Source organism: Natrix helvetica (assembly GCF_964273705.1).
Source record: "Natrix helvetica genome assembly, chromosome: 7".
NCBI lineage: Eukaryota > Metazoa > Chordata > Lepidosauria > Squamata > Natricidae > Natrix > Natrix helvetica.
In genome coordinates this window covers 65,297,989-65,321,585 of record NC_138558.1, presented here as the reverse complement: position 1 = coordinate 65,321,585, position 23,597 = coordinate 65,297,989, and the positions used below count along the sequence as shown (strand labels likewise).

General features: G+C 42.5%; 1 protein-coding gene across 1 annotated transcript in view; it reads right to left on the bottom strand.

Annotated features, from left to right (window-relative positions):
• The window catches only part of SCFD2 (sec1 family domain containing 2), a 166,976-nt gene that overhangs the window by 126,291 nt on the left and 17,088 nt on the right, over positions 1–23,597 (bottom strand). Inside the window, exon 3 of the mRNA XM_081959298.1 lies at positions 7,664–7,791. Coding sequence (XP_081815424.1) covers positions 7,664–7,791 — 128 coding nt within the window. The remainder of the gene's footprint in view (positions 1–7,663; positions 7,792–23,597) is intronic.

The following is a 23,597-nucleotide window of genomic DNA, read 5'->3' as shown; positions in this document are numbered from 1 at the left end:
TATGAAAAAATCGCGAAATACCAGGACTTAAAAATCGAAATCCAACGATTATGGCACAAACCAGCAGTGGTAATTCCAGTGGTAATCGGCACACTGGGTGCTATTCCAAAAGCACTGGAATTACATTTAAAACAGTTAAAACTTGACAAAATCACCATCAGTCAAATGCAAAAAGCTGCACTGCTTGGATCTGCACGTATATTACGAAAATATGTTACGACGTCCTAGGCCCCTGGGTGGGGCCCGACTAGTAATCAATGCCAAATCCGGCGAATCAACTGGCCGCTGTGATACAATCGTATAATAATAATAATAATAATAATAATAATAATAATAATAATAATAATAATAATCGGAGCTGAACTCTGATGGCAACGGCTCATGTGCCATCAGAGATGCCGCTGCATGCCACCTCTGGCATGCGTGCCATGGATTAGTCATTACGGGTATAGGGTCTTTTTCTACTATTTCTCTTCTTACCCATTCCTTGCCCAACCCTGTACATATTGGATTTAAGAAAATGGGCATCCATTCATTATTCCTTAATCCATTTATTTAATATTACCTTTGCCATAAAACTGGTACTAATTGCCTTTCCAAATCAAAACGTTTGTTTCCTTTATTGACTCAAGTGGTTTCTATTGAGAAAGTTATTGAGAGAGCAGCCCTTTGCAGAGGGAAATCTAGTGCACCAGTTGCATCCTTTCCTGGATGCCCTTCGGACTGTCACTCGCACCTGATCCCATCACAGATGGACTATTGTAATAGGGGCTACCCTTGAAGATCACTTGGTAGGTATATGTAGCAGATGACCAGGCTGAGCCCAAGGGAGGGATCAAATGCATCATCAGTTATGAGTCTCTTCACACCCACAAGAGAAATAAGGTCCAGCCCACTATGAATTCCTGTGACTCTTATCTATCACCAATTTTCTTGGGCTGTTAGTAGGTTAGATCCTTGTAGAGAACTTGAGCTTGCAATAAATCTTTATAACCACTTGAGTTGCCTGGATCTTCTGATTTACCTAGCACTTGACAGTACAGTGCTCCAGAATGCAATATATTGGGCAGTAGGGGTGCCTACTTTATTATGCTCCTGTGAAACCTTTTTTATTAGTAGTATTCCAGGTACACTTCAAAATGCTGGTTATCTCCCACAAGCCCTTCATGGCATGTCCAATTGATTTGAGGGACCACCTGTCTCCAGCTGCCCCATGAGATTGCAGAGTGAGCATGCTTTGAATCCCATCGGTTAGCAGCAGCTAACCTAGCAGGAGCCAAGGAACATACTTGGTTATAGTATCTGCCCTCTGGAATGATAGTGCTGTGGCCTGACAACAGCCAGTGGAGCTGGCAGCAGAGTCGGACAGTGAGGAGGTTGGGGAGGAACATGGGCCAGTCCTGGGGGCCGAGAAAAGCTCAGACGAGGGCTTTGCATCAAAGGCAGAGAAGGAGCTAGAGAGAAGTGAGGAAGAGGAACAGCTGGAGCCTGTTCCCAGTGTGCGCATGAGCAGAGCTGCCAGAAGACAAGAACAACTAAGAAAGCAGAGTCGACTTGGGAGGAAAGTTATACCTTGGAGGTGATTGGCTCCTCCCAGAGGAAATAAAAGAGGAGCGAATGGGGAAGGGGCTTTTGCAGGAAACAATTTTGTTCCTTCGGTCGTTTCAACAGTGAAAAGTTTTGTTTGTCACTATAAGAGATTCTGTGCCAAGTGTTGCCTTGCCCTGCGCTTGGAAACTAGTTATCTGGCAGCTCGCCAAGCGAGATAAGGTTCGTGTTGATAAATATTCCTCTGAAAGACTGTTTGCCAAGCCTTGCTGACTGTGAATGAGAGGAATACACCATCATGTAAATAAAAGAGGTTTTGCCAGGACCAATACTCTGCTTCATGCTTGTTAAGGAAGCCTAGGTCAGAACAGATAGTCCCAAAGATTTGGATGGTTCCCACTCTGATGATATTCAGGAAGCTATTGAAGATCTGGTTATTCTCCTAGGCTTGGGTATGGCCTGAAGATGGAGCCCTGTTGAATAAGGAAGGGTTGTTTATTACTCTTATGTCTGACTTAGGTCACTTAAGATTTTTTGCAGTGTTGTAAAGTTGCCAAGACTCAAGAGGGAACCAGCTCCAAACTGCAAGAACGAACAAGCAAAAAAAAAAAAAAGATTATTTTCCTAATAGTCTATGCCCGTGATGGCGAACCTATGGCACGCGTGCCAGAAGTGGCACGTGGAGCCATCACCAGTTGCTATTCCGGGTTTGGGCGCAGCAGCCAGCTGGTCTTTACGTGCATTGGCGTGCCAGAAAATAGAAGAGGAGCCACCCGGTGCGCATGTGCACGCCAGGAAAATGATCTTGTTTTCAGTGTGCACATGCGTGTTGGCCGTTTGGTGATCTGGTTCCTGGCGCACATGCGCACGCAAAAAACACCAACAGGAAGAGCAAGGGCTGCACATGCCAAAAGTTGCGCTTCCGCTTCCAGCCGGGATGCTGGCGGAGGAGTTGCTGGTGGGGAGGCGAGCTAACTGCATAAAGACACCACCAAGGGCCTGGCAGAATATATCCCGCTGGAAGCAGCAGCACTCCGGACCGTGGATCCTCATCAGAGCCGCAGGCTGGAGCCGTGCAAGAAGTCCGCTAGGGTGGGGAGGGAGGGAAGCCCTTGCCCGCCCTAGCCACCGCCACCCCTTCGGCCCCGGTACCAGGATGCCTTGGCAACGCTCGCCTCACGCGGGAGCAAAGTGTGTGCGTGCGTATGTGTAACGGGGCTGGCTGGGACCGATCAGCTGAGAGGCTGGCAAAGAAGCAGCTCTCGGAGGAAGAAGGCAGAGATGCTGGCTGGCATTCACTTCACTTACTTTTTGTAGCCGCTGCCCTGGCAGGATGGAGCAATACCACCCCCTCCCTGCTGGTTGCAGCCCAGGCCCCGCCTGGCCTTCTTAGCTGGAAGTGGTGAGGGAGCAAGCCGCGATGAGCAGTAATCCAGCCCATTACACACACACACACAAACACACCGCTTGTTGCCGTGCAAGGTGAGCGCTGCTGGGGAGAAATCAGGGGGAGAGGGGGGAGAAGGCCATCCCTAGCAGAAGATTGTTTTCTTTTCCCCCTCCCAGATTTCTCCCCAGCAGCGCTCGTCTCATGCGGCAACAAGCGGTGGATATGTGTGTGTGTGTGTGTGTGTGTGTGTGTGTGTAACAGGGGCTGGATGGGACCGATCACCTGGGAGGCTAGCAAAGAAGTCTTCCCCACTGCCGCGAAAAGGCAGGGATAGTGGCCGGCGCTCATTTCCCTTACTGCTCATCGCGGTTTGCTCCCTCGCCTGGAGCCGTTCTTCCTCCGAGAGCCGCTTCTTTGCCAGCCTCTCAGCTGATCGGTCCCAGTCAGCCCCCGTTTACACACACGCACACACACACTTTGCTGCCGCGTGAGATGAGCTCTGCCAGGGAGAGATCAGCGGGAGAGGGGGGGGAGAAGGCATTCCTAGCAGAAGTTTGTGTTCTTCTCCCCCTCCTGCTGATTTCTCCCCGGCAGCGCTAGTCTCGCGCCGGGGCAAGCATGGTGGCTCCCAAAGAGAATGAAACAGGCACAGCGCTCTTCCAACAGCCGAGGAAGGAAGAGGAGCCGGGCTTCAGGAAAGCCTCTGGAGGCTGGAGAGGACAAAAAATGGCCCCAAAGGATCTGTTTCTGGCTTCCAGAGGGCATCTAGGAGGGTGGGGGAGGCCATTTTTGCCCTCCCCAGCCTTCAGGAAAGCCTTCGGAGCATGGGGGAGGGGTGCATGCGGTGTGTGTGTGTGTGTGACGTTGGGTGTGGAATTGAGTGGGCACGCGGGGGGGTGCAGTAGTGAGACTGCACGCAATTCTGGCACACTGTAAAAAAAAGGTTTGCCATCACTGGTCTATGTCCTGAGTCTATTGATTAGTTCCATGTTTTGTCATGACTAGTGTCAAATGTAACTCCTGTATCAAAAAATGTTTAATCATGCTTGGAGGAAAAAGAAGGAAACCCCTAATAATAATTTACTACAGGCTCCCTATAATTGTTACAAAAGTCTGTACAGAAAACTCCTTCCTGACTTCTAAGCAACTATGGAGCATATATTTTTATAGGTTTTAATTTATTTGGCTTCATATACATTTTAGCTCAAAAACAGGTGGTTCCAAACATCAGATCTTTTGAATTGTCAAAAACTCCCGTTTCTCTGAAAATAAGACCTCCCGGGATAATAAGCCCAATCGGGCTTTTGAGTACATGCGGTAAAATAAGCCCTCCCCAAAAAATAATCCCTCCCTGAAAATATTGCAACACAGCATCAGCCATGAGTTGACCACAGTTGCTGCCTCCTGCACCTCAAAAATAATTAGACCTCCCCGAAAATAAGGCCAAGTGCTTATTTCGGGGGTCAAAAGACCCTGTCTTATTTTCGGGGAACATGGTAAAGCCACCCTTGTAGAACACTTCATACTAGATATGGTTACTCAGTGCTTCTTCTCTCTTTATCTACTTATTTATGTTCTGGTCATCACTAGCACCCAAGCTTCCCATATATACTGTAATATTCGGTTGTATTTTTGTTGTATTCGGGTCTTTTCCCGTGTAAGGTTCAATCTCAACCTTACACGGGAAAAGACCCGAATACAACAAAACCAGCATATATATATATATATATATATATATATATATATATATATATGTATATGTATATGTATATGTATATGTATATGTATATGTATATGTATATGTATATGTATATGTATATGTATATGTATATGTATATGTATATGTATATGTATATGTATATGTATATGTATATGTATTTGTGTTACAACCCCTGGTATGACTAAATATGGGAGGAAGGTCACTACACAACCCCTTTATTTATTTATCAGTACAATTACAACACACACACACACACACACACACACACACACACACACACACACACATATATATATATATATATATATATATATATATATATATATATATTAAAGAGTTATAAAAATACCTCAAGGCAGCTGACACATACAATACTTTTTCATCCTCCTATTTTCCTCACAACAATCCTATGAGGTGTTGGGCTGAGAGAGAATGATTGGGCGGAAGTCACCCACCCAGTTTTAATGGGACTAGAACTCACAATCTCCTGACTTCCAGTCTGCTGTCTTAACCCCAAACTGGCTGTTTTGTGTGCTCTGACAATATACTCCCTTTTTACGAGCCTGTAATCCGAGGTAGAATCGGGGTAACTGGATGGAGCTGAGCATTTATTGGCCGGATGCCCTTCCTGATGCCATGCAGAGTTCACAGTAGATATTTTTTCTCTTTGTGTCCTAGGAGAGAAAGATCTGCCACTACCTAGGACTCCACTCTCAACCTTCTCAGTGAGAGGCAAACATCTTCATCACTAGGACACCATGCCGCTCCTTTTATGCTCCGACATATGGCTCCAATATTTCCCCAGCAAGAAGGAAAGGCAAGAAAAGGGCAACAGGCAGCAAGGTAGATAGATCAGTTATTACAAGGGAACTTTTCGGAAGAAAAATCATTATGGCTCCTATAAAGATACATGTCGCTAATCATTTATAGTTCTTTCATAGTGTCAATGAGGACACAGGTTGCAGCAATATTGCTCAACCTTAGTTATTTTAAGAGGAGTGGACTTCAATTCCCAGAATTCCCCAGCCAGCATGGCTGGCTGGAGAATTCTAGGAGTTAAAGTCCACTGATCCTAAAGTTGCTACTTTTGAGAAACACTAGGTTAAAGTGGTTATGGGGATGCAGTGGCTCAGCGGCTAAGATGCTGAGCTTGTTGATCAGAAAGGTCAGCAGCTCAGCGGTTCGAATCCCTAGCACTGCGTAACGGAATGAGCTCCCGTTCCTTGTCCCAGCTTCTGCCATCCCAGCAGTCCGAAAGCACGTAAAAAATGCAAGTAGAAAAATAGGAGCCACCTTTGGTGGGAAGGTAACAGCGTTCCGTGTGTCTTCAGCGCTTAGCCATGCCAGCCACATGACCACGGAGATGCCTTTCCACAGTGCTGGCTCTTCGGCTTTGAAACGGAGATGAGCACTGCCCCCTAGAGTCGGGAATGACTAGCACATATGTGCGAGGGGAACCTTTACATTTACCTTTAGATTAAATTGACAACATTTATTTCACTCTCAAAATTCATTTTGCAAAGAAATGTCTAAATGGGCTTTAGATTATAATAATGTTGGAAACTAAATTTCCAATCTGTATTTCCCCATGATGGATGTGGTACAGATCCAACTCATACATTCAAAACCTTTGGGAATATGAGGCTCATATAAGTGTTTCCTATGTCCCCCCTTTCACAATGTCCAAAAATGGTCACATTTCGTTCCTTTCTCATATCTTGAATGTTCTTTCATGTTCCCATCAAAGTTCAAAAATACCTTATCTCCATAAATCTGTCCTTTCCTTTGAAGTTCTTTCCCACCCCCTTACTGTTTAAGGGATTTACAGTAGCTTTACTCCTGCCTCTCAAACAAAGGCTGCTGTACCAGTATATTGTTACTGTAGGCTAAATCTGCCTTGTGCTTTTTAATGGGATCCCTTAGCCTTTCGTGTTTCATTCTGTGTAGTTTACTAAGGAGGCCCTTTTCCATTAGTGGAGGGGGGAGGCAAGAGAAAGGAGCATTTGTTTCTCTTATCCTCCTGGTGCCTCAGCTTTTTATCATTCAGCATGCTAATAAAGAGACATAGTTAAAGGATTCAGGCTCCCTTCCGATTTACTGTCCTCTGTTAAAACTGCCAAGCAAGGCAGGCTACTTCTGAAGTCAAACCATGGCATTGAGGACAACGTATCTTTGGTTGCTCAATTAAATGCTAATAGCGAAGATTCAAACAAAAGCATGAATCTTCACTCCCAGATGCTTTCCATACATCTGATCACCAAAATGCTATCAACACTATCAAACTATTTAGTAAGAATGTATTAATATTCTTCTCATCTTTCCTATTAATATTCTTCTTCTCATCTTTCCTTTTAATATTATTCTTCTCATCTTTCCTATTAATATTATTCTTCTCATCTTTCCTATTACCTATCTCCTTTTCTACTTCTGACTATAACTTTGTTGCTTGTATCTTTACAATTTATATTATTTTATTTAGTTTCCTAGTATGATTTATATTGATTCTCTCACTGTGTTGTATCTTATGATTTATGATGAATATATATTTTATGATGACTACGATAATAATTTATCACTTATAGCTTTTATGTACAACGAGAGCTTATGCACAGAAGACAAATTCCTTGTGTGTCCAGTCACATTTGGCCAATAAAGAATTCTATTCTATTCTATTCTATTCTATTCTATTCCTAATCCATATTCTATTCCATTCCATTCCACTCCACTCCACTCCACTCCACGTCCCAGGCAAAAGATTCATGCAGTTTAATGCAATTGTGTAACTATTCTAATTCCATTACAAAACAAAACAAAACAGATAGTTGACCGCATGTCTGCAGAATCCACAGTCATGGTCTCCATGTAACAAAGGCATCAAAACCCTAATCACTTCAGAAAATCTAGCTTCCTGTCCAATGAGAACAAACCCAACTTTTCAAATGAATGATCATTAGAAAGTCATGCCACTTCTAGTGCATCCGCAGTAGAGTTAGTTAATGGCTCACCCATGTTCATCTTGATTGGCAAGTTTTCTCGGCTGGCAGCTTCCACAAGGTGTCTTCTCACTTCCATCAAACCTTCCTTCTGTTTTAGATTCATTAAGGACTCCCACAGAGTCCTAGCAGCTGGTTCTCTGTTAACGAAAGGAAAATGGACCAAGTTTAGGCTAGCATCTGTTAAAAATCAAACAGGTTTGTCCTAGCTTAGTGATGTCCATACTGCAGAATGCCAAGATATTTTAAAGTTCAGAAATATGGTTCAACTTTCTTTATATAAAAAGTTTTTTTATTTTCCCATTTTCATAACGAATAACCACATGTATGCTGTTACATAACCAATATTATTTTCTATTATTAAATATTTACATCAATTCGTCTTACCATCAACCACCAAAAACGATTATTGGCTCTTCTGCTCTCCATACACCATATTTGTACCCTCTCCATCACTTTCGTCTCCCTCTCTCCTCCTCCTCCCTATCTCCTTTCTTCCCTCTTTTAAAATAGCTACCCCGTTTTGGTTGGTAAGAATCTAGGAACTGATAACGCACTGTGTTTCCCCTAAAATAAGACCCCCCCCCAAATATGGCTTGGGCTTATTATTGGGGGGGGAGGGTTATTGTTTTGAAAGGGGGGGGGTTGCTGGGTGGCTGCTCTCTTGCCAGTGGGCTCCCAAAGAGCCAGGCACAACCTCAGGGCGAGCGCTGTCACAGCAGCTATGAGGTGACCATGCTCATGAGCAGCCGCCCAGCAACCCCCCTTTCCAGCGGCACGCAGCCCATTTTTGCTTGAAAGGAGTTATGCTGTAACTTGCCAGAATGGTTGCTCTAGGACGGTGGTTCTCAACCTGTGGGTCGGGACCCCTTTGAGGGTCGAACGACCCTTTCACAGGGGTCGCCTAAGACCATTGGAAAACACATATTTTCAAAAAATGCAGAAAACATAAAATAATCTTATGGTTATAACTGTATTAAAGGGTCGCGGCATTAGGAAGGTTGAGACCCACTGCTCTAGGAGGTGGGAGGACAACAGATGGTCCCAAAAGAAAGCACCCTGCACAGCGCGATGCCCTCACGAGGGGAGCCGTCAGCCGAGACACCAGCATGCCGAGGTCGGCCTCAATTTGAAGCCAGGGAAAGGTTACGAGAGCGCACTTCCGGTCCTTTTAGATCTTCTCGATCTTCTCCACTTTCTGTCAGCAAAGAAAGGTAGCCATCCAGTATACACATTAGCTGGTAATCATCCCTCTGGAATGACCTCCCCCCGGATATTAGGATTACCACCGACCTCCGCTCCTTCCGTTCAAAACTCAAGACCCACCTTTTTCAACTAGCAGGCCTGGCTCAACCATAGCTCCATTTTAATCCTCTTGGCAATTTTTAAACTTGTAATTTCTATTGGGGTTTTAATTTAACTTATTTTAATATTTCTATGTTATTATAATATTGTATCGTGTTTTATACCTCCTCCGTACAATGTGTAATTTTATAATATGTGTTTTTATTTATTGTACGCCGCCCCGAGTCCCTTTGTGGAGAGGGAGCGGCTAACAAATTTAATAAAATAAATAAAATAAATAAATATCTGGAACATCCATATTGTGAGTGGAAGGACATATATTTTCATACATTTTGCTAGTGAACACATCAATACCAACTAAATGAACCTTGGCCTGACCATGTTTGCCAGTTTTGGAAGTTGACATTTCCACAATTTTGCAGGGACGTCCCTTCAGCACTACAAAGCCATTCTTACAGAGTGCAGAACACTGCAATGGGTAAGTGGCAGAAGCACCAGCATCTCCAGTGGTGAATTCAACTTCATCAGCCATGGTACAAAATGAATTCTAGAAAATACTTACGTGGCGATTTTTTAAATTTTTTATTTTTACTCCGACTGCTTTGTACACACTTTTATTGAGAGAAAACATCATTTTGTCAGCTGCCACAAATAGCTATATACATAAATTATTTTTCCATCAGATCGTAATTCTTTTAGTGGTCCCCAAAAGATTAATGATATCATGTGAAGCTCATAGAGACAAAATTGGCTCTTAATTTTAAATTCAGATTCTTCAGTCATCTTCATAATCAGAAATCTAAACAGTCAGTTTAAATCATCATATCAGCATTTGAAATTCAGAACTTTATATAGAAAATGCTTCATACAGAAAATTCCAATATAATCTGTCAGAAACTTCAATGCTTATTCTATGATGAAGCTTGCCCAAGATAATTTGCTATGTTAGATTTACATGGCAACTATTATAGTTTCACTCTGTAGGATTGCCGCTTCTGAGAAATGGGTCCCTCCCTTGTTCTCTTGCACTTTGCGCCCTGGGGGTCCTCCCCCTCCCGGAATACCAGCCTTCGGTGCCTACCAGTGCCAGAAGTGCCTGCAGGTCTTCATGGAGGAATGGAACTACATCCAGCACCTCCAGGACCGCACTCAGGAGGAGGAGGAGGAGCTGGCCCAGCAGCATGCAGCCACGTGAGTCCCTGTTCCCTGCCCCTTGCAGCTTGGCACCTTCGGGATACCCCTAGGTTGGTGAGTGGCGCTCTGCCTGGCCAGAGGGGGGGGGTTGTCCCAGGGGTTTATTTTTGGGGAAGGGCATATATTTTTGCCCACCCGAAAAATATGGCATGGCCTTATTTTCCGGACATGTCATATTTTCGGGGAAACACCGTATTATACGCATGGTATTAGGAACTGATATATCTAAAAGCATGGTTTTATTACAAACGGAGTGTGTCATAACAGCAACTGAAGCCCAAGGTCAGGTTGAAAAACCAATACAGGTAGTCCTCGAGGTACGACCACAATTGAGCTCAAAATTTATGCGTCAGGGTTCCAGGTAACACCCCCAACCAAGTAAGACTCTGAGGCAGACAGTTTCTCCAAGTTCCATTTTATTAGAGATGTCATATTGACACTCACTATGGAGAATGTCCAAATTATTACTTATTTTTTAAAGACTGCTTTAATGTTGTTCTAGACAACTTAACAAAATAAAGAAGGTTTTTAAAACAAATGCTTGATCTGAAGAGGCCCAGTGCTATTGTATCTTCTTTTAAATAGCAGAGAATAATGTATACTTCCAGAAAGCCACATCAATTTTAACAGCATCTGTACTAGTATAGTCTAAAATGTAACACTACAAACAGTGTCTATTGTATGTACTGTTTGCTGTTTGCTGCAAGGAGGCAAATTGCTGGGAAGCAGAGGCAGATTTCCCCCCCCCCCCCTTGTTTTCCTCCCCGAAAGTGTGTCTTATACTTTGGAGCATGTTATACTTCGAGTATATATCTCCCATACTCCATATAATCCTCCCCCTACCAGTTTCCCACAGCAGGCCTATGCACTAATTGTGCCAGCACTGAAGATCCAGAGAGAAAGATGGTCTCCAGGGCTGACATTATGTTGCTAAGTGAAACATTTGTTAAGCGAGTTTGTCCCATTTTACAATTTTTTCTTGCCACAGCTATTAAGTGAATCGTTGTAGTTGTTAAGTTAGTAACATGGTTGTTAAGTGAATCTGGATTCCCCATTGACTTTGCTTGTCAGAAGGTCGCAAAAGGGGTCACAGCAACCATCATAAATACAAACCAGTTGCCACGCATTTGAGTTTTGATGACATGACCATCAAAGTATGAAAAATGGCCATAAGTCACTTTTTTCAGTGCCGTTGTAACTTTGAACTAAATGAACCATTGTAAGTTGAGGACTACCTGTAATTTTGATTTACTATGCCTGCTTTACTTACTACTTAAAGACTATTTTCCTAATTTATACTGTGCCAACATTTCTAGGAACTTTCTTAAAGAATTCTGATTTGAAAAATGAAAATACCCCAGAACGCAATTTCCAACGCTTATGGGCTGCTTGGAAACATAAAAACATCACATTGTGAGGATTAGAGCCAGGTTCTTTCTAGGGCACCTTTTTGTAAGAGTGGAAAAGCAAATTAAAAATGTTCCAGGAAACATTTGGTTTTTATATATGACATGGATTAAAAACAACAAAATCTAATTTCCCTCTGGCTTGTTTTCATTTTTCAAAGACGTGAAAAATCCAGGGACAATGGATTTGAGAAGGGATTCTGGTCAGTCTTGCTTACAAAAGAAGTCACACATGTTCACACTTAACTTTTTGACTCAACAGCAAATATCAGTCAGTGTTTGAACAAATCATGTGTGATACTTCATTTTTTTTTTTTCAAAACGGGCCGCGTGGAGACTCCTGGGAGGGGAGGGGTGGGCGGGGTCAGCCAGTCCTTGCAACTACCGGTTTGGCAAACCAGATTAAAATTAACATCCAGTTTGCCCGAACTGGTCTGAACTGGCTGAATCCCACCCCTGGTCAATATTGTCTGGGATGCAAAGGATTAAGGCTAGTTACTACTTGAATCCAGAGAAGGTCAGGCTGTTGGTTAGATAGCATCTAACCAACAAGGTCATAACTAGCAAGGTCATAAAGCAGGGGTGTCCAAACTTGGGAACTTTAAGACTTGTGGACTTCAATTCCCAGAATTACCCAGCCAGCCTGGCTGGGTAATTCTGGGAGTTGAAGTCCATAAGTCTTAAAGTTCCCAAGTTTGGACACCCCTGTCATAAAGCATCCGAGTGGGCAATATTTGTCAGGAATTTGGGTGAAAATTGTCAGATAAATTTGTAGATTACTTTAGTGCAGTCATTAGTGCAGCACAAGAGATTTATATATTCAAATATCTAAAGCTAAATTGACAATGGCAGGATAGTTAGGAAAAGACATTAAAAAAAACTGGCTAAAAGACAATATTAAACCAGACTATGCTAAAAGGTTTGCTCAGACGTCACCTACAGATAGTCATCAACTTACCACCATAATTGAGCCCAAAATTTCTGTTGCTAAGTGAAACATTTGTTAAGTCAATTTTGTTCCATTTTACAACCTTTCTGGCTACAGTTGTTAGGCAAATCACTGCAGCTGTGAAGCTAGTAACATGACTTCACCACTGACTTTGCTTGTCAGAAGGTCACAAAAGGGGGACCCTGGGACACAGCAACGGTTGTAAGTATGAACCCGTTGCCAAATGTACGAAGTTTGATCACATGACTAATGTAGATTTGGCAATGGTCGTAAGTGTGAAAAATGATCATAAAGTCACTTTTTAAGTACAATGTTGCTGTAACATTGAACGGTCACTAAATGAACTATTGCAACTCAAGGACTACATGTATATAGCAAGAGTTAAAAGTAGTAATCTGAATAGTATAGACTTGGAATAGCTCCTTAACACCAGGCAGTAGCCAAAGCTAAAATAAAAGTCCAACAATAAGCCCAACATTATTAAAAACTGAAACCACCTTTCCTAAAAAGCAATTGTGGTTTACACCCGCCAACTTTTTGGGCACCGGGGGCCGGTTCCATGGAGATAGGTTTTTCCACGGATTGGAGGGGATGTTGTTTCCTGTGCCGCCTGCATCCCGCAGACGGGGCTTCGCTTGTTTGCACGGCCCCGTTTCGTGACATGCCGTACATTGATGCCAGTCCACAGAACACAGGTTGGGGAACCCTGGTTTACACTATGAAATTCTAAGAGATATTTCTGCGAGTGAAAATAATTGAACACAATATAGTTAGCATGAAATGGTATGTAGGCGTGGTGTAAGATACGAAAGTGGCTCAAAGAGATAACTGAACAGAGGATAGAGTTGAAGCCGGAATTGTTCCTCTTGGGAATCTTTGATGGGAAAATGGAGAAAAAATTACAGTACATAATACTACACATATTAACCGCAAGCAGAATCATTTTAGCACAGAATTGGAAACAAACAGATGCTCCTCCAGAGTCCAGACCCAATTATAAGAAGGAAAATCTATGATTGTGCAGAAATGGATAGACTGTCTATGGAAATGAAGGAGAGAGAAGAAACTGAGTACTATCAAATTTGGAATAGATGGCTTGAGAGTAAGCGTAAAACTTAAGGTACCAATGGTAAAAGTATAATATATAGAGTGCATTTAAATAAGCATATAACTTAGGATAACGATATAGATAGAATTTTTTTGTATTGTTATGAAAGATATGGATACCGATATGGAAAAGCTGTTATAAGTCTAAATTTGTGTTTTGTGTTTTTTCTTTTAAATGTTAGAAAATTCAATAAATACTTAAAAAAAGAAAAGAAATGGTATGTAGAAATAAAAGTAGAAAGCCCTCTTAAAACATACAGATCACCCTTGATGTTGCTAAATTCACATTCATCTTATACAAAATACTCCAAGGAACATTGGGCCATCCGTCTATGTCATCTTTATTTGTGACAGTGCATCAATCTGACAGGAAGAGGTCTGGCTTCTATCAGGAGGCACCTCCCGATGATCATACTTGTTGAGAGTTTGAGGAGCCTTAGACCCAAACACATCTGGAGCACATCAGCTTGTTCTGTGACAAGGCAACATAGAAGCCCTTGCTTAAGATGCAGTATATCTGATGAGAAAACTGAATATTTGATAGACAACCAGCTGCCTCCCAGATGTTTTACCAACCAAAGCAAGGGATAATAAGGATGATGATGATAATGATTTAAAAAGTTAGTTATGCTGCCACCATCCAGTGTCTCAGAACAATTCACAGGGATAGGAATTATAACTGGAAACAGTTGGAGGGCTTCAGTTTGCCTATCCTGTTCTAAGCATTTATTAATAATGTGTCAAAACAGAGTTGCACTAAATCTTCACTTCACAGCTTGATAGTACAGGTAGTCCTCGAGTTACAACAGTTCGCTTAGTGGCCGTTCAAAGTTACAACGGCACTGGAAAAAGAGGCCTATGACCATTTTCCATACCCATGGCCGTTGCAGCATACTCATGGTCGTGTGATTTACATTCAATACAATACAATACAATAGTAGAGTTGGAAGGGATCTTGGAGGTCTTCTAGTCCAACCCCCTGCCTAGGCAGGAAACCCTATACCGTTTCAGACAAATGGCTATCCAACATCTTCTTAAAGACTTCCAGTGTTGGGGCATTCACAACCTCTGGAGGCAAGATGTTCCACTGATTAATTGTTCTAACTGTCAGGAAATTTCTCCTCAGTTCTAAGTTGCTTCTCTCCTTGATTAGTTTCCACCCATTGCTTCTTGTTCTACCCTCAGGTGCCTTGGAGAATAGCTTGGCTCCCTCTTCTTTGTGGCAACCCCTGAGATATTGGAAGACTGCTATCATGTCTCCCCTAGTCCTTCTTTTCATTCAACTAGACATATTCAGTTCCTGCAACCGTTCTTCATATGTTTTACCCTCCAGTCCCCTAATCATCTTTGTTACTCTTCTCTGCACTCTTTCTAGAGCCTCCACATCTTTTTTACATCGTGGCGACCAGAATTGAATGCAGTATTCCAAGTGTGGCCTTACCAAGGCATTATAAAGTGGTATTAACACTTCATGTGATCGTGATTCTATCCCTCTGTTTATGTAGCCTTCAGATACTTAACGACTCATATTTATGACAGTTGCAATGTCCCAGGGTGATGTGATTTGCCTTTTGCAACCTTCTGACAAGCAAAGTCAAAGGGGAAACAAGATTCACTTAACAACCCAGCTACTAATTCAACAACTGTAGTGTTAACAAATATGGCAAGAAAAGTCATAAAATGGGGCAAAATTCACTTAACAAAAGTCCCACTGAGCAACATATATTTTGGTCTGAATTGTAGCTGTACGTCAAGGACTACCAGAGGCACTCTGGTCTTCTCTGTGGCTTGTTGAATTTGACAGGCTGTTCATTAGTTCAACCTGGGTCTCTGAAAATGCCCTTTCTTTTACCCCTTTCTAGCTGAACCCTTTCTACATCACCGTGATGTAACATGGTGGCTCAGTGGCTAAGATGCTGAGCTTGTCAATCAGAAAGTTCGGCAGTTCTGCGGGTCAAATCCCTACCGCCGTGTAACAGAGTGAGCTCCCGTTCGACAGCATGTAAAAATGCAAGTAGAAAAATAGGGGCCACCTTTAGTGGGAAGGTAACAGCATGTGTCTTCGGCATTTAGTCCCGCTGGCCACATGACCACGGAGTTTGTGTCACTAATCAGAGAGTGATCCCTTATTGCAGGGGTGTCCAAACTTGGGAACTTTAAGACTTGTGGACTTCAACTCCCAGAATTCCCCACCCAGCTATGCTGGCTGGGGAATTCTGGGAGTTGAAGTCCACAAGTCTTAAAGTTCTCAAGTTTGGACACCCCTGCCTTATTGGGAGAAAAAGCAGAGTGAGGATTCTGTAAAGCACAAGCATTGTCTTGCCTATCAAGTATATTCAATATTTAACAGAAATTGGGTGAATTTTGTAAATGTGCAGTTTCCTTCTCTGGTATTTATTTAACGGGACGTAGTGACTCTGGCTAAGACGCTGAGCTTGTCGATCTGAAAGGTTGGCAGTTCAGCGGTTCGAATCCCTAGCGCCACATAATGGAGTGAGCTCCCGTTATTTGTCCCAGCTTCTGCCAATCTAGCAGTTCAAAAGCATGTAAAAATGCAAGTAGAAAAATAGGAACCACCTTTGGCGGAAAGGTAACAGCGTTCTGCGTGCCTTCAGCATTTAGTCATGCCAGCCACATGAGCATGGCGATGTCTTCGGACAGCGCTGGCTCTTCAGCTTTGAAATGGAGATGAGCACCGCCCCCTAGAGTTGGGAACGACTAGCACCTATGTACGAGGGGAACCTTTACCTTTAACTATTCCCAAACGCATACTGTAGCTTTATAATTACAACAGAAGATCACCGGATTCTAGATGATTTTCCAGTAAAGATTTAATGACCACAATTGGGAATTTTGCTCACCGGCTTACCAGACACAGAGGTGCTTTTTTTCCCCCCAAGAGGCAATTGGACTTCCTTTGTTTTTCTTTGAAGACGTGTCACTTCTCATCCAAGAAGCTTCTTCAGCTCTGACTGGATGGTGGGGAATGGAAGGATTGATACTCCCTGCAGATGGCTAGTCATTTGCATCCTTTTAGCTGAAGAAGCTTCTTGGATGAGAAGCGAAACATCTTCTCCCCCCCCCTGTCCCCCCCAAAAACCAACCCAGAAAGTCCAGTTGCCTCTTGAAAAAGCACCTTTGGGACAATAGGTAGAATTCTGCATTCAGCCATATGTATTCTGGATTATCACACAGAATCTCAAGAAAGTCATAGCCCCGTGATGGCAAACCTAAGGCACACGTGCCAGAGGTGGCATGCAGACCCCTTTCTGGGGGCATGTGCACCCTCGCCAGCTCCTCTTCTGGTTTCCAGGCAGCTGGTCTTCCCAGGCGCCAGAGCACCAGAAAACGGCCTGAAAATGCCCCAAAAAACAGGGTGTTTTGGGGCTGTTTTGGGGGGTATCAGGCCGATTTTGGGGGCAGAAAACAGCCTGAAAAACCACCTGAAAATGGCCCCCAAAACGGCCTGAAAACAGCCTGAAAAATGGCCAAAAAAACATTCATTCGCACACCAGCCAACTGGTCTTTGGACTCTACATGCGTGTGAGTTCCTGTTTGGGCACTCATCAGTGTCATAGCCCATTACCTGGCACAGAGGACAAAAGGTGTGGAAGTATTAAAGGCTTGGCGCCGCAACAATGGTGGTTGTGAAAAAGACAAAAGATTGGAAATATTTGATGGTATTGTTTTCACAAGCTTGAAGAACTGCAGCTTGATACAGCAAACAATTCCCAGCTTCCCGCTGGCAACACATGATCATCTTGTGATTAATGGTGTTTAAATTCCCACAAGCTTACAAAACAAAACATGCCAATCCATATTCTTAAAAAAAAAAGTTAACACTAAAGAAACTAAAGGTTTTTTTTACAGTAATTTAAGCTTATTCCCCTATTTTATTCTAACCCCTCAAGCTACTTTGATAAGAGACTCAACTTTAGCTGTATATTTTGGCACGTGCAGAAGACTGGTGATTGAACGGTTTGGTTCAAATGCCAAAATCCAAGAGTTATAGCGCAAAACCAGAGAAATGTTTCCAGTCTTTCTCCTTGAGAGATTCGTATATGTTGTTTATATACATTTGAGTTTAATAATGCGACAGTTAATCTGAGATATATATGGAGCAGGAGTGGATTCCTGCCAGTTCTAACCTCTTCTATAGAAGAGGATCCACAAATCTACCGTGCCCTTTAGAAACCGGTTCCAGCATCCTCCCCCTGCCCGTCTGCACCACGCTTGCCCCGCCCGCCGCTCACTGATTGGCTGACTCACCAATCGCCCCCCCGCCTCTAGGAGTCCTATCTAAACTTTAAAGTCTTAAAGCTGTCAAGTTTGAACATCCATGGGTTTTTTTTTCCTAAAGGGTTGGGGATGCAAGGGTCTTGTAACTTGACAGCTTTAAGACTTGCGTGCTTCAAATGCCAGAGTTTTTGAGCCAACATTTTGGTTGCTAAGCAAGAGCATTGTTAAGCGAGTTTCACCACATTTTACAAGATGACCACGCCCACCCAGTCACATGACTGCCAACCCACTCCCACCCGGTCACATGGCCGGCAAGCCACTCCCACAAAGCAGGCCACACCTACAGAAGAGGTTCTAAAATTTTTTGAAACCCACCACTGATATGGAGCACAGTATAAGTCAGTGGTGGCGAACCTATGGCACATGTGCCAGAGGTGACATTCAGAGCCCTCCCTATGGGCACGCGTGCCGTCACCCCAGCTCAGCTCCACCATGTTTCTCCGTGGCATTTGCAAGGATACAGAAGCTCGTGAAAGAAAAAGATGTCGCCTCTTGCAGAGCTGCCACTCTTGTGAAGCCCTGCCTCTCGCTGGCCAGCTGGTCTTTAGATCGCTGCTGCGCATGCAAGCACACAAGCGAAAGAGAGACTTGCAGCTTGGGCACTCGGTCTCTTAAAGGTTCGCCATCACTGGTATAAGTTATTCCAATTTTAAATATTTTACTGGCCATATAATTATCGTATTTTTAGGAATATAAGACACAGCTTTTTCCCTCAAAAAAGAGGCTGAAAATCTGGGTGAGTCTTATACAGTGAATACAGCAATTTTTTTGGCTCCCGAAACCCCTCCCCCTTCACCAAAATGGCCATGCATCGGCTTTATGAGGTTTTCAGAGTGCTCCTGGGGGCTGGAGAGGGCAGAAATGAGCGAAAAATGTGCTGTTTTTTGATTAATTTTAAACACACACACACCCGCCCCCAGGAGCACTCTACAAGCCTCCTAAAGGCTATGCATGCCCTTTTTTTGACAAAAAACTGCTCCATTTTCACGGAAAACATGCCATTTTTTGCTTAATTTTGCCCCCCCCCCCCAAGCTCCCAGGAGCACTCTACAAGCCTCCAAAAGGTTATTCATGCCCTTTTTTTGAAAAAAAAAAAATCAGGCCCGTTTTCACAAAAAACAGTCTGTTTTGGGGAGGTCTGCAGAGTGCAGAAATCTTATATTTTTAATTTGCCTCTTAAAAATCTTAGTGCGTCTTATATTCTGAAAAATACGGTAAATCCAAGTGGAAAATTAATATTTGGCATATATGTGTTTAATTCTCTATAGAAGGTTTTTACTGGTTGGCAGGTTCTTCAGCTAGAAGTACGTAAAATCATTTTTCCAAACGAAGAGATTTTTTCAAGAAAGTTGCAAATATTTTTCCACATGAAAACAGTTTATCAATGTTGCCCTTTTTATAAATTGTAAAACAAGCTTACAGAAATAAAAACAACACAATACAAGGAGTTTTCGACTTACAAGAGTTCATTTAGTGACCTTTCAAAGTTACAACGGCACTGAAAAATGCAACTTATAACCGTTTTTCAGAGTTACGACCTTTGCAGCAACCCCATGGCCACATGATCAACATTCGGATGCTTGGCAACTGCTTCATACTCATGACCGTTGCTGTCTCCCATGGTCACGTGATCACCTTTTATGACCTTCTCACAAGCAAAGTCAATGGGGAAGCCGGATTCACTTAACAACCGGGTTGCTAACTTATCAACTGCAGTGATTCAATTAGCAGCTGTGGCAAGAAAGGTCGTAAAATGGGGCAAAAATCACTTAGCAAATGTCTCACTTAACAGCATAAATTTTTAAGCTCGACTGCGGTTGCAAGTCAAGGACAACTTGTAAAACCCCACCAATTTTTTTGTCATTTATTCTAATTTCAATGACACTGAATTTAAAAGATCAGAAATTCTAAGCAAGATTTGAAAATGATTGCTGCATTATGAAACACATTTGAAATGATATCACCTAAGATATTTTGCGGGCGAAGGAACTATGCCACGTTGATCTTAAACAAGAAAGATCAGTTGTCCTGATCAATTTTGGCAAGGATACAGTTTTCCTGAAGAGATAAAGCTAATCTTAAAAAAAAATAGAGCTTGCAAACAAGCAAAAATATGTTATGTTTCAGAAGAGAATACAGACTGCACAATCTTGCACATTAATTGGTTGAACAAACTTAGTTTCGCTTTAATAGAGCTTTTAATGATTAATAGCTGTAACTCTTCATAATATATGTGTGTGTGTGTGTGCGTGTGTGTTCAAGAATAACTCTGGAATACCTCGAGCAATTTCAACGAAACTTGATACACAAATGACTTACTCTTAAGCAACAAATACTGTGGGGATAAGACACCCCTAACACCCCTCGGGCGGGGGGTGGGGATGTTCTGTTAAGATACAATCTGTTGTGCCTTAAAATGGCTTCTACTGTACTGCCGTAAAATGGCTTCTACTGTACAGTCCAGTGGAATTGCCAGGGTAACGGCTTCACAGTACTCCACAAAGGGGCTCCCTCTGGTAAGGGGGGAAATCCAAGATGATAAATTATGTTTGGTCCAGACATTTTCCCCCTATAAACAAATACCCGGGCAACGCCAAGTTATCAGCTAGTAGTTTAAAAAGACCATTTACTGAAAGAAAAGATACATGATCACTTATTGATTTCTCTCTAAAATCGATGATATCGTAATCAACGATTTATTGATAGTTTTTTTAAAAATGTGAAGAGATGTTACTGAGAAACCGAAGGGAGTTGCATCGGCTGATCTTAAAATAACTAATGGACTTAAGTTCTTCTCTAGGGTAACACTTTTTCTTTTTTTAATACAAAGGAATAAAACGGCTAAGACATCTGCTTCCAGGGATTTGGGGTTTGCAGACAGTGAGTTTTCAACTGAAAACATCTGGATTATATCCCAAGGCTATATAACATTCCTGGAGTTCTTCCAGACTCCAATGCTAACAATAGCTTGTATGCTTGAGAGGGTGCATGTGGCTTGGGAAGCAGTTATTATTTTATTCAGTGGAAGGTAAAAATGGATTCCTGAAGCAAAAGCCAGCTTCTTTAAGTTATACTAATGCACTGTGATTTGTATCTCTAGAGAATGTGCTTTAAATAAAGGTTCCCCCTCGCACATATGTACTAGTCATTCCCGACTCTAGGGGGTGGTGCTCATCTAAATTTCAAAGCCAAAGAGCCAGCGCTGTCTGATGACGTCTCCATGGTCATGTGGCCTGCATGACTAAATGCTGAAGGCGCGCGGAACGCTGTTACCTTCCCACCAAAGGTGGTCCCTGTATTTTTCTACTTGCATTTTTACATGCTTTTGAACTGCTATATTGGCAGAAGCTGGGACAAGTAACGGGAGCTCACTCCATTATGCGGTTCTAGGGATTCAAACCGCTGAACTGCCAACCTTTCTGATCGACAAGCTCAGCATCTTAGCCACTGAGCCACCACATCCCTTTAAATGAATACCAGAGAAGGAAACTGCACGTTTACAAAATTCACCCAATTTCTATTAAATATTGAATATTCTTGATAGGCAAGACAATGCTTGTGCTTTACAGAATCCTCACTCTGCTTTTTCTCCCAATAAGGGATCACTCTCTGATTAGTGACACAACCTAAGAAATTACTGTGCCACTAAATCTTTCCTACTCAAGAGCAAAAAAAAAAAAAGGGGTACTCAAGGAAGAAAGATACCTGTCTGATGGGTAGTGATGACCATCCCAAAACTATGGATTGCTGTTACTTGACTGCATTACACTGTCGGGTGAAACACAATCTTTTTCTCTCTGCTCTTTGAGGCAAATAACGCCAGAAAACAGATACAAGAAATACTAAAATTCTACTTTATTGGTACAGACTATAACGGCAAGATCCTTGAGAGCCTGAGAGTATTTTCACTTCTCTCCCTCTTATACCAAAAAGAATCAAGGCAAAGCCACCTTGAGTTTCTTCCTCACATTTTTTTGTTGTTTTCCTGGGCTAAGCTCTGGTTAACTAATTATCATCATCTTCTTTTAACGACCCCATACTCCCTTGTGGGATGGAGTCTGGACAAATGAATGGAGCTGAGGGTTTACTGGCCAGATGCCCTTCCTGTTGCCAATGAGGAGTTTTGTTCAGCAGATACATTCTCATTGTGCCCAGAGAGAGAAATATCTGCCTCTACCTAGGATCAAACTAGTTAACTAAAGGTCCCTACATATCTTCTCCAAAGTGTTCCTCTATACTTTTCTTCCTCATGGATAGCCGCGTTTGTCACAAGAAAGAGATTTCTGAAGCTGTGTTATATTTCAGGAGACTAAAACAACCGTGGAACCTTTCCCCCTCCCCAAATTTTGGGGAGAAAGGTACAGAGGTTTGCTTATTGTGTGGCTGAGCCAATCCAGTTAATTCATATTTAGTGTGAAGCTTCAAACAGGAAGGACGGATGCTTCCTTAAGAGTTGAGGTTCACATCAAACATCAAAAACTCAAAACAATTAGAGGAATGATCTCCTGTAGCTTCCAGCCAGAAATGAAGAATCATTGTTTTTCATTACATTCAGAATAAGAAAATGAAGTACTTCCCATAGTAACCTATGGGGCAAGTGAAATGGTAGATTACTGTCTAAATCATTCACTTTTTGTCAAAATAGTGAACCGATACATAGCAAAATACACCTTAATCACAAAAAGATATGATGTTTATAAATGACAGGTGTCAACTTCTGGGTAAGCTCCTAATTGTGGCAAGATGCACAGCGTACAGCTGGAGTTGTCTACCAAGCACATAGTTCTGTATGCTGTGGTCAACCAATGTCCAAAGTACTTGGCAAATCCGTAAGAGGAAACACATATCTTAAACCTATAGCAAGCATTTCCTGCAACCCAAAATCTTGTAAGCTTTATAGCAAAGGACAAGCCCTTGCAGATGATTCACCACAGACTTAAAACGAACAGCCACCCATAAACACAATTCAGATAAACAATTGCAAGATTTCGTCTGGATTCAGAGCACCATATATGCAATTTTAAGACATACTTTAATGTCCTTGATAACAAGACATTTATATACTTAGTTGTGGATTGTGTGAAACAATTCAGCTGCTCAAAAATCAGCTGGGGAAGGGAAAATATTCCATTTGCCTGCTGAACAATACCAGAAGTTGCTTCTCACAGCCAGTTTTGAGAATCTCCATTGGCCCTAAAGTTAGAAAATGTAACCGATAATAAGATAAAGATTCCCCTCCCACATAGGTGCTAGTCGTTCCCGACTCTAGGGGGCGGTGCTCATCTCCGTTTCAAAGCCAAAGAGCCAGCGTTGCCCGAAGACGTCTCCGTGGTCATGTAGCCGGCCTGACTAAACACTGAAGGTGCACAGAATGCTGTTACTTTCCCACCAAAGGTGGTCCCTATTTTTCTACTTGCATTTTTTACATGCTTTCAAACTGCTAGGTTGGCAGAAGCTGGGACAACTAACGGGAGCTCACTCCATTAAGCGGCACTAGGGATTCAAACCGCTGAACTGCCGACCTTTCTGATTGACAAGCTCAGCGTCTTAGCCACTGAGCCACCATGTCCCTTAACGGTAATAGTTAATTTAATAATCTTCAACTTTTTTAGATCCTTCCTTACTATATACTTCTGTTATCTTCCCTCTACTGTTTACAAGATTGAAGCCAATTCCAAGAAAACTG